General features: G+C 42.9%; 1 protein-coding gene across 4 annotated transcripts in view; it reads left to right on the top strand.

Annotated features, from left to right (window-relative positions):
- Positions 1-12,250, top strand: part of arhgef10la (Rho guanine nucleotide exchange factor (GEF) 10-like a) — a 164,678-nt gene that overhangs the window by 135,638 nt on the left and 16,790 nt on the right. For all 4 annotated transcript variants that reach the window (XM_061726952.1, XM_061726951.1, XM_061726950.1 and 1 more), the window contains 3 exons: positions 2,189-2,403; positions 3,209-3,366; positions 7,455-7,597. In XM_061726952.1, coding sequence (XP_061582936.1) covers positions 2,189-2,403; positions 3,209-3,366; positions 7,455-7,597 — 516 coding nt within the window. The remainder of the gene's footprint in view (positions 1-2,188; positions 2,404-3,208; positions 3,367-7,454; positions 7,598-12,250) is intronic.

The raw sequence follows: 12,250 nt of genomic DNA, 5'->3' as shown, positions 1-12,250 counted from the left end.
CACATTAAGTGTTTGACAATGAAAACAATCCCACTTTAATTGGAATTTCATCAGAGATGGGCCAGAGGGCTCCTATTTGTCCTATTTGGCATTGACAGGCTCGTAGAAAAAGCCAATATAATTGCATGCCCGCGGCAAACATTCAGCCTGTGGGGTGTACATCTCCTTGGGACACTTGTAATTGGTAGACATTTTTGTAAACATGTAAAGTTGGGGCCTTTTTTTTTTTTTTTTTTTAGCCAGTCCGTTCTCTGTTCAATAAGGAAGTAACTTAACTGGGGCTGTATTTCTTTAAGGACTCGAGGTCCTTAATTGTTTGCTTCAAAATGTGTCATGCTTTGTGGAAGTCAGAGGTAGAGAGAGCGGTTTTATCAGCAGTCATCTGTTTGGGGGCTGCAGCATCAGAGCCGGCGTTTCAAAGAAACTGAACAAAGTGAAATGGAGTTCTGACTCTGTGCTGGGAAGCGTTCTGAGCCCCTGGAGCCGCCTGAGCGGAGAACAACGCTACACTGAATGCAAAATATAATGGACAACGCTGTGCATCCTTCTTCACGACACAGTGAGCAGAGTTCTTCAGGTTTGCTGCAATACAGAGTGCTCCCCACCGCTGGAACCCTCTGCAGTTACTCTGGAAAGGAGTCGTGTTTCTGCAGTTTCTGCAGTTTCTGCAGTGACCTGCATGGAGTTCAAAAACTCCACGCCGCCCTCTGACTTTGAATGACCCCCGTCTTGTCCTCCACCAAACGTCATGTCATGGATGCAGCTCTTCATGTTTATATCAAATGTGTCTGACAGATTTCAGGAGATTCCCACCCAGCGGAAGAGCGGCGAAGAATTAATTGACCAGATGGTTTTAGTGAAAACAAAAAAACAAAAAAATGGGGCACAAAGGAACTTCTGCCACTTTTATCTCAGCAGATCTCCCTGCAGACATGCACTCTCACAAGATTTACTCTTGTTTGGTCTCTTGCACGTTGCTGTTGATGTGTGACAGATATGTGCAGGGATATGCAGGTGTCACAGGAGACACCTGGGGAGTCCTGGGTTAGTGTATTTTCCGCACCATAAGGCGCATCGTATTATGTGGCGCACCTTCAATAAATGGCCAATTTTAAAACTTTCTTCATATATAAGGCGCACGGAATACACGGTAAGATACCGTACTATAGTGGCTGGGGTTGATTACGTATCTACCTGATGGAGCTGTGTACCATAAGTCAAACTTTATTAACAAAATAAAAACCCGCTTTCTGAAAACTTTGTTCACTCCCAAAACAAATGTGATGGGGAACTTTTCCAGTTCATCCTCGAATCCCTCGAAATCTTCTTCTGTGTCAGAATGGAACGGCTGGGTGAGTGCAGCATCCAATGGTCCCGGGTCCGTCTCGTCACATTTGCCATTACGCAAGTCAGCGTCCCTGCTGTTGTCTTGAACGTCTGTGACGATTCCTGCCGTTTTTAGGACCGTTACTTCGGCAACACCAACTACAGTACCCACAATCTGACTACAGTAACAGAAATGACTGTTTAGTTTAGTTTAGTTTATTGTTTTGCACAGTTTTTAAAAAATATACAGGAAATATCAATGATAAACACTATAGGTGCAGGAAGAGGCAAAAAACCCAATGGGCTTATTTGAAGCCTCCACCGAAGATATTAAAATTTCATGTCAAGATTAACATACAAAAAAACAGAAAGTAAAACTATACAAAAGTGATGGCAAACTAATAATGCAATATATAAATAATAAAGAATAAAGACAAAAAATAAATGTGTGTGAGTGTGCATAGGATATTGTTTTTACAACTTATATTATATTGACTCCTGAGCAAATAAGACTGTACATGTCACTATGAGTGAAACACAAAAAAAAACAAAAAAACAAAAAGAACATGGATACATAAACAACAATACATTGGGAAAACAGTTACAAAACAGCAGTCAAGTGGTCCTTCAAACGTCTTTTGTAATATTTCAGTAATGATCGTAAACTCAAAACTGCCAGTTTTTGAGAAAATTAAAGGCTTTTAGGTGCGCCTTATAGTGCAGAAAATACAGTACTTTGGCTGTTTTTGGCTGATAGTTGGGACATAATGCGGGAGCCCGATGACCCCTCCTGAAAGTAAAAAGTGCGGGAAGATCTCAGTCTCGTCTTTAAATCCAGTTGTTTCTTCCTCGTTCTCTGCAGGTGGCAGGTGGAGGAGAAGGTTCTCAAGGCCACATCGAGATATTTTCCCTCAACAGGCCCTTACCCAGGTCCGTGAAGAGCCTGCCGGTAGGCTCCGCCGTCCGCTGTCTGGAGTACGTTCCAGCACCGTCTCCGAGCGAGGACTTTGAGGCGGGAGCTCACAAGCCCCCTTCAGGGATCAGCACCAGCATCTGCGCTGGATTAGATGATGGCCGGTGAGAGACTCTTCTGTAGACTTTATATCCTCCGCCGTCGAAAATAAATGATGTTTAATACCCTTTCACATTCCCCTGCGATCTCCCGCTGTATAGATTTGCTTGTCAATATTTCATCAAAACAAGAAGTCAGAGCTGTTACCCCAACAGAGCATCAATACTGCTGCTTGTGCTCAAAATCACTATTTCATTTTCAAATCCAATAAACCTTCTGGTTCCCACACTTTTGAGATCAGAAGGTTTAGAGGTTAGATTTAATCTCATTCATCTGTCACAATTACTGTGCATAAATTGTAGCTTTGCTTTTCAGACTTTGACATATCGGATGTATCCGCTGAGTTACCATTTCATTTTCTTTTTAATTAACAGAAGTGTTGGTTGTTTGTCTGCTAACCTGAATCACATTTCAGCATTTTTTTTGGTTTTCTTTCTGCCCACTCAGGATCTTCCGGGAAAAGTGTTTGTCCACAGAAAAGCAAAAAGGCCCATCACAAAATGTGAAATGGGGAAAAAAAACAAAAACAATTCAGCATTTTTGAAGACTCGGAAGCCTGTCGGCTCCGATGCCGCTTTACTTTTTTCTCCCGGAGAGAAACAGAACGGCATTCTGCATTTGTCATTTTGACGAAGACGCAAAGACGCGCCAACGTTCAGATGGCTTTTGAAACATGCCAGAGACAGAGCGGCTCCACGCGCGCGGCGCCTGGCACACCGTTAAATCAAAGTGCATGAAGACGAGGCTCTCTGTCGTTCCAAATGACGCTCATTCATCATGTTGTTTGTGCTGCTGTTGTTGTTCCTGCAGCATCCTGGTTTACGGGAGTCTGGACACTGCGGCGCAGTGCCTGCTGACCCTCCATAACCCAGAGGGCTGCCCCGTGCTGTGCCTGAAACACTCGGCCCGCTTCCTGTTCGCCGGGCTGCGGAACGGCTCCGTCATCGTTTATGGAAGGAACAACAGCGGTGAGGCTGCTCTGTTTCCCCCCGTAACCTGGGGTTGAGTGACTGTCAGGGGAAGCTGTTACTCTGTGTTGAAAAATGATCTGGGATTGTCCTCGTGTCTGTACCTTTCATTATTATTATTTTTTATTTATTTGACAGGGACAATGCAGTCAAACACAGATACAAGCTTCCAGCTGATGTGATGCATGTAGAGTTTATAGCTGGTGCTAATTCTCAACTCCAGTCCCCAGGTGGGCTCTTCCATAACATTGTGCTACAATATAAAATTCATATACATACATTAAAAAGACCATACAATTCAACAGAGGTGGAAAAAGTACAAAAATATTGTACTTAAGTAAAAGTACAAATTTTCTGCTTGAAAATTACTTAAGTAAAAGTAAAAAGTACCCATTAAGAACATTACTTAAGTAAAAGTATAAAAGTACCTCAACTTAAATATAATAAAGTACCAAAAGTACATGGTGTAAAATGTACAAAAGTAAAAAGTACAAAGTACAAAATTCAAAGTACCAAATTATTTTCAAAAGGATTGCAAAGAAATGAAGAATCCAAGAATTTGCTTACAACTCTAAATAATGGTGATATTATTCTGACCCCTTTAGCGTTTGTTTCCATTACCCCATTTTAATTTCTCCTACGCCGTAGCTCTGCGCCGGTGTAACGCGGAACCATAAATCAGCCCCCCGCTGTGCTGTTCTTTAATTTGTAGCGAGTAACGACGTGTCCAATTTTAAATATAGCGGATTAAAAGTACGATTTTTTCCTTGAAAATGTAACGAAGTAAAAGTAAAAGTACAGAAAAATGAAAGTATCAATAAAAGTACAAATTCTCAAAAATCTTACTTAAGTACAATAACGAAGTACTTATACTTCGTTACTTTACACCACTGCAATTCAATAGTACAATAATGCACTATTGCATTTATATGGTATAAAACCTTCCCTCACTTTCCCTCACACAAATATACACACTATTTACAGATGAGAACAGTTTTGATTTTTCTTTAACCTGGTTTTAGTTTTGGTGGTGAACATGTTAAACTCTGAGATGGATTTAATTTCTGAAGGCAGTGAGTTCCAGAGTTTACAGCTCTTATAGGAGAAGGCTGACTGTCCGAAAGTTGGCCTGCAGAACGGGATTTTGCAATTGTGGTTTGAGGAGGTTCTGGTGACTCTGTTGCTGTTTTGTCTCTCAACAAATCGACAAAGTGGCTCAGGTACTAAATCTGCTTCCGCTACATAGTCAGAAAACAGGTTCAAAGCTTGGGTTAAAATGTGTCTAAACAGCGCTCGAACATGCTACGACCGAAACCACAACATGTCAGGTTTATCCCACAGCTGCTCTTGAAGCGTCAAAACAAGCGAGGTTCAGCCGATCTGCAGTTTAACTGCCTGGAAACCGGAAGTATGATGCCATCATTAAACCCGCAGAGTTACGACAGCTGACACGACACCAGCCGTCTTCAACTGCAACAATCATTCTACCTCCACCAAACAGTATCATTTATTTACAGAAATAGTTGAGATGAAATTGTCACATCACGTTTTTAGATGCTTTTTATCTGTCTATTCCAGCATCTCCTCTGGATTTTGCTCAAATGATAATTATTTCCTAGTGCATGCATTTTTATTTGATTTATTTCAACAGCAATAGAGTTATTTTCTTATTCAAGTGGAGCAAAGAAAATAAAAATGTCACGCTCTGTTTGTAGGCTACAGGTGTGACAGGGACTGGCGAGGCACAGCCCTGGAGCGAGGTCACTCCAGGTCGTGCATATTCATGAGCCGCCCCCACTGCTCCACGGAGGACTCTCCAGACTTTCAACCAGTCTCAGAACACTTAAACACGACAGCATCTTGTTTTCAAGGAAGCTGCATACTAGTGATACTCTGGTTTATCGTTTTTAAGTAATTACAGACAGTTTCGAGGTTTGCTGGCTATGAAGCGATTGCACCCAAGACGAGACGAAAAAGATGGAAAGAAATAGCCCTCTGATGTCCACTTTATGTTCCACAGACTGACAACTACCAGGGGTCCTCCCATCCTCCGGGAGCCACTGAAGGCTCCAAGCAGAAACGCTGTGGGTGTAATTAGCAGGGTAGAATTAGCGCCACTAAAGGCTCAAAAGAGGGCAGCACCCTGCAACACTGGATGGGCTTAAATGGGGGTCAATTAGCATGTAAGGTGAAATACATGTCTCCCTGTGCGAAAGGAATCACTCTTATAAAAGCTGAAAATGTGTGTGCATCTTCTTTTTTACATTTACAAACTCCCGTTATGTTCAAATTAAATTGTTTTTAATTCATTTCGACGTCAAATATTAGTGACATGTAGGATTTATTACCAACAGCCTTTTCCTGTTGCAGCCTCCGTGCTTTCCTTGTAATCTTTCCTGGATGCAGTCTTATTTTCCACTCCCAGTGATTTTCACACCTCCTGTAAGTATGAAAATAACACTTCCCATGTGGTAGATGGCATGCCACGTTTAGTCGACCGTTGCACAAGGCCGGCGGGGCTTCGCACCGTCACAGCAGAGGTTTGCAGTCTTCACAGCCAGCAGGAGCACAATAGCTCTATCAGTTGGGCTCCTTTTACCTGGCCAAAGCATGTCATCGTGACCCCCCCCACCCCCCCCCAAGCAGAGGGGATGATTAATTACACCAAGCTCCCGTATGCTGATTAAATATTACTATTCATGCTTTATAGATGTATATTAAAAAGGACAAGAGAAAAGCTCTGGAGGGTGTCAGGGAACATTTGTGAATTTGGCACATCTGTTAAAGATTCATGCCCTTGACGTGCGTGCAGCTGTCAGGAAACAAGGCCGTTTCAGCTTTAGCTGAGATTTGTGTCAGAAAAAAAAAGAGAGATTTTCTACAAGCATCACATTGTTGCTCATTGATTAGTGCGCTCCAACTTTCCTCGCCGAACATCAAACATCATGTCAGCTCGCACTGAAAATATGATACAAGATGAGATATTTGGTTCTGCGCGACAAGCCTGATGCATTCGTTAAAGACGGGAGAGGCCAACAGGCGCCTCGGTTAGCGTAGGGGGGCCGCAGGGATGTTTGCAAGAGTGAATTTTGAAAAGGTGGGGAAATGACCTTTACAACATGCCAAACAATTAACCTGTGGAAGTCAGAAGGCATTGTGAGGCTATTCTCCTACGAAGGGCTGAAACAAACAACTCAAAATGTTAATTAAATGGCTGAATGCATCCCCTTCTCTAATTTTGTTTCATTAGTGCATAGTAAAGGAAAATGCTTATAGGTTTACTTCAAAACGTGCTTTTGTGGTCACCGCGACGCAGCTGCTTGATTAAAATTCAAAGAAAAAGGTCTCGCGGATTTTCTCGCTGATGAAGAAAAATGATGGGACAAAAAAAAAAAAAACTTCTCTTATTAAAGGAGACAAAGGAACCGGTGCTAACAGAGTAGGGAAGTGCATTAAAGTGCACGGCCGGCTCACTAGCGCATGGGTGGCGAGGGCACTGCACAGGGTGGTAATTCTCAGCGTTAGGTGGTTCAAATGGAAGAAAGGTTTTACTCAATTGCTGGCTGATATTCTCTACTTCCCATTAGAGCAGTGGTCCTCACTCCTGGTTCTCGAGAGCTGCTGTCCTGCATGTTTTAGATGTTCCCCTGCTCCAGTAAACCCTGATACAGATGACTGTGTCACCAACAGAACTGTGCAGACCTGGAGGAAAGATTGGTGATGACCACTAATTAGGATCAGGTGTGTTGATGCAGGGAAACATCAAAAACATGCAGGACAGCGGCTCTCGAGGACCAGGAGTGAGGACCACTGCATTAGAGGAAGAGAACAAACCTCCAACGCTTTAATCCAGTCTTAAATAGCTCGACAACTTCTTTTTTTCCCCTGTTTTTTTTTTTCATAAAATCACATCAAGTTAACTTGCTGTTTTGTAAGTAGGAGGCATTTAATTGTCAGTGTTCCAGTAGAAATGGGATTATTTTTTTTTTGACTTTATTGAGACAAGTGTGAGCGAGCTGTAAAAATACTCACTGAGATTTGAGATGGAGTGGGCGTTGTTTTGACAGATTCTTTTTTTTTAAACCCAGATGAGCTGTGGGATCCCGACTCCTCCCGGTGCGTGAGTCTGGGGTCGGAACCCGTCCGGACGATGCTGGTGCTGGACGAGTCGCTGTGGGCCAGCTGTGGGAACTCGGTCACAGCTATAGAAATGCCCAGCATCACCACGAAGGTAAATGTCTAAATTGTTTGTCAGCGCACTGCGTTGAGATTTAGCACGTTAGGAAAATACAACCTCAGATCAGAAAAAACAAACAAAAAATAAAATCATATAATTACACTATTTCTTGTTGTTAAAGGCGGCATGAAACCAAGATAGTCTGAAATGCTATTTGTACAACAGGTGATATAAACAAGCAATTCAATGCAAGAATTCATATATTTATACGCATATTAGGGGTGGGCGGTACACCGGTGTCATAGTCATCACCGGTGTGACACTGCGCCACGACATGGATTTTGCAATACCGTCAATACCGTAATAAATCAATTATAAAATAATAAGCCTAAATAAGGCATTAAAAACGTCGGTGATATGCAAGGTTTGCTGCCGTGTTGTGACAGCAAGAGGTGGAAACACAAGCAACCTGTTTCATCACTTAAAAAACACGCACGCCCGTGAATATGAAGAGGCAACCCGGGCCAAAACGAGCGCAAGTGGGACCAGCAGCTGCTGCTGGGACCGCTGCTCAGCAGCACCAGCGGAGCAGCGGTCCCAAGACTACAAAGCTTTCACTGCAGGCATCGTTTATGCTGCTACACCTTACGACAAGAGTAGTAAGAATTGCAGGGCTTAAAGTATTCCGGCACCGTGCCGGATCTCCGGCGTACGGAGTTTTTTTTCTCGGCATGCGAGTTTGAGTGCTTTAAAAAAAAAAAAAAAAAAAAGGTTTGAGAGAAAAAAAAGGTTGAGTCAACCGAGTTCGTCTACCAATGGAATGAGAGGAAAGCAGCTCTGGCGCTCAACCAAACTAACACCGGCCAATCAGAAGTAGAGCTGGGCGGGTCTTTGACGGCAGCGGAGCGCAGAGCGCTGTTTCAACCAGAATCACCGACTTCAAGATGGAGAAAAAATTAATGAATGTCGGTTTAAAAGAATCTTTTTGCCCAGAAGAAAAAAAGAGTGACAAAAAATACCCATAACCATGTTCTTCTCTCGAAAAAACACACCTGTACCGCGGGCTTTAGAAGAAAAAGGCGCTGCAGCGCGAGTCGGGATGGAGCGGCTCAGAAGAGCAGTGAAATACGTGCGAGGCGGTGCTGATCTCCGCAATTTGAAGCTTTGTATAATAATTATTAAAAAAAAAGGGTTGCTACTATGTGAATATCACTTATCACGGGCTCTTTTTGGAACGTAACCCTCTCGAAAAACAAGGGATTACTGTATATGCATACTCATGGCATAAACCTGTCAAGTTTTGGATTTAAAATGAAGGGAAATTTTCCACCACCCGCTGTCCAACCAGCCCAACCGAGGTTCAGTATTAGATTTTAAGACAAGTTTACTAAATATTTAAAATATAATATAATAAAAATAAATATAATATAAAGGATACTACCATTTACTTATTATATTATAAAAATATTAACCTTATTCACATAAAGGGACAGGACAGGCTACTCCTCCCAAAACGTACCAAAAAATACCGTGATATTATACCGTCACCGTTCAAAAGATGAAAAATACCGTGATATTAATTTTAGGTCATATCGCCCACCCCTAACGCATATACTCCTTTTCCACCAAACCGGTTCCAGGGCTGGTTCTGGGCCAGTGCTGAGTTTGCAACCAGGTTTTTTTTTCCTTCTTTCCCTTATAAATATCAACAGTCACGTTCCATTACAGACCTAAATGTGTACTAGTCTGTGCATATCAATAAATATATGTGCCATGATGTGCTTGCTGATTGATGTCACTGCGCAGCTGCGCGTGTCTGTTGTTCAATACAACTGCGTCAGACCAAGCGCAGACACAAGGTGCTCTGATCGAGACGGGTGGAGTTGGAACAAACTGTCACACAATGTCGAGAGAACGAGACAGATTCAGGAAATTTCCATCAGGGAATGAAAAAAGAAAAAAACTAAAGAAAATGGAAGAGTTTAATGCCTCTCTGAAAGGCTTGTTTGATAAATTTGTTACAAAAATCACCGATCCGACCGGGTCTCAAGCAGCCGCGGGGCCCCGCGTCGAGGCAAGCCCAGATGATGATGAGGCAGCAGGTAGGGGAAGGTATCCAGTATTTTGCTAATTGGAGAGTTAAAATTGCTTATATAGACACCCGATCCGACCCGAAAAACCCAAAACCCTGGCCATTTCGCAAAGGGCCCTCGCAAATCTCACAGACGGCTCTGGCTAAAGGAAATACTGCACACAGCAGGAAATACGATGCTATCAAGCACTTCTGTGTTATCGTACCCCGCCCACCCCTTTAAGAGCCTATTGGTCAACATATCAGTGTAGGTGTGTCCGACTGGCTCATTTGGGTTTGTTTTCTGCTTAAAGGCTCAAGTCCTGAACTTATTTTGACTTTTTCTGTTTCTTTGGATGTCTGAAGTTTGGTGAAATTGGGGCAGTAAACTCAAAAATATTCAGTTATACTTATCTGCAGTATAAAAACTCAACTTCTCCTTTGAATAGGCTATGAGGAGTGAACATGAGAGAAAGGCTCCCGTGTCTGTTTGGCGCCTGCTCGTAGGATCGAGTCCAGACGTCATCCAGCAATGTTCCGCTCTGGCGGGGTCAAGACGTTAATGGATGCGTTTATCGGAGAAACTACAAGTGTTTGATTCATTTATTTATGTCCCGGCAACATTTGAGCAAAAGTTTCTTCTTTCATTTCTGGAAAGATTTATGAAAACAACCTTAAGAGAGCCAGCATTTTAATATCTGATGTCATTAAGATTTACTGCGCGGGGCATGCTGCATGGACAACAAATCAGACAAGTTGTAGATCCCCACAACGTGGGCTGCAGCTCTCAAAGAGGAATACGCTCCCCTCTTTAAGTGGTGACGCGGGACCGTGCTCTGTTATCTTCTCAAAATCATCCCGGCTGTAGCTCTGGTCATGCTCTCCGTTTATTCGTGCAGTCATCCTCCAATATGGTCCTGTATTTGGTTCGTCATTAGAGGTGTAGAGCGAGGTGACTTATCTGGCTGTGGAAGACAATAACTGATGTCATTAAACAAACTCTTCTGGGTAAAGTAAACCCGGTACTCAGATGCTGAACAGAAAACCGTAGCAGTTTAATTATAGCTCCCAGGAGCGTGCAAAGCTGTGTAAATGGGTCACATTTTAACTGGAAAGAGGCAATACTTTCCTGGATAAATAAAAAAGTTTCGTCCAAAAATATTATGGCAGATTTGAGCAAACAGAAAAAAAAAACCCAACTAAATCTATTTTACCCCGCATCTGCTTTCAATTTGGATACATTTTCTTAACAGCAAATAAACACAAAACAAATGCGCCACCTTTATTTCAACACGTATTCCAATCTCAGTTAATGGAGCCTCGTGTTCGTTCAGGCAGGCACTTAATCAGTGTGGTCACAAGCCCTTCTCTCTCCAATTGTCCTCGACTACAGTCAGTCCCACCAAATTAGCACACTTTATAAAAGACAGATTGGCAATCACTCATTCTGCCTGTGCTGCGCTCACTGGATCGCTTCTTTATTTCACCATTTCAAATTTATCTCCCCCATTGCCTCATCCCACTCCCGCATTAGCCACTTCGTCCTTCGTTCACGCTCAAAGCGCCTAAAAGTAGCTGTTAGTTCATGCGTGTTGTACCGAGGTTTTGTTTAAGTATAAATAAAAGTTAAAGAGAATTTTTCCGCCTCGTGTCCCAGAACAGCGATCGGAAGGTAAATGCAGAAGCGGCAGACGGGAAAACGTTCAGAAATGGACGGTGAAACCATAAAGTTTCAATGTGGAATAGGATTTAAACATCTTGACGGGGATGGAAAGAGCAGAGCTCCCCGAGTGTTGCTTTAACATCCAGATACTCAGGAATGAGCCGAGCATGGGATGTCTCCTTTCGTGCATTGTTTTTTTCCTGAGCACTGTCCTCCAGAGGCGCCCGCTTAAGCAGCCTAATGGCCGTGCAGTGGAGGCCCAGTTCTGGTTCACAGAGTGTACCAGCGAGCCTAACAGGTCAGCTTTAGTTTTCAGTTGCCACTTTGCTAACCTTGTCGTCCTGGCTAATATGGACCCGAGGGGGCCGACTCCGGAGCCGCGGTGCATGTCCAGGATTTGGACAGGCAGTATTTGCCTCCAGTAAGAAGAGATTTGATTTAGTGTAAGACTGAAGGGTCATCGACTCACATTCACTCGGCTTAATTCCATTATTTTCCCGCATGGATGTTCCCCACTTTATGAGATTTGCTGTACTTTTGAATCATTTATCCATGACTTTGTCGGACACCGGGCCCCGTTCCATTTCATGCCATTGACCCTGCGCTCCACCGCTTCCTGCAAGTCTTAAATCTTCAATCTTCACAGCCGCGCTGCTTTAGCCCTGCAGTGTCATTTTCAAATAACTTTTCAGTTTTTGTTAAAAAAAAAACAAAAAACTTTTCTACCCTTCCCGTGGCGTCGAAATTACCAACAACAGAGCTCCAAAGGATCACAATGGAACTTATACGTTGTTCTTTTCCGGGCTCTCAGCTTTGTCTTATTTGATTACATGCACTCCACACCAGTGGGGTACATCAAAATTATAGTGCTAACAAAATCTCAGCTTTGCAGCTCCTGTGAGGAAGGAGAGAAAACAGAAATAAATGAAGGAATTGATGTAGAACCTGCTTAAAAGCTTTTGCAGGGTGTCAT

Source organism: Cololabis saira, chromosome 8, assembly GCF_033807715.1.
Source record: "Cololabis saira isolate AMF1-May2022 chromosome 8, fColSai1.1, whole genome shotgun sequence".
Lineage (NCBI taxonomy): Eukaryota > Metazoa > Chordata > Actinopteri > Beloniformes > Belonidae > Cololabis > Cololabis saira.
Note: the sequence above shows the minus strand (reverse complement) of the source record. Positions and strands in the feature narration are given on the sequence as shown.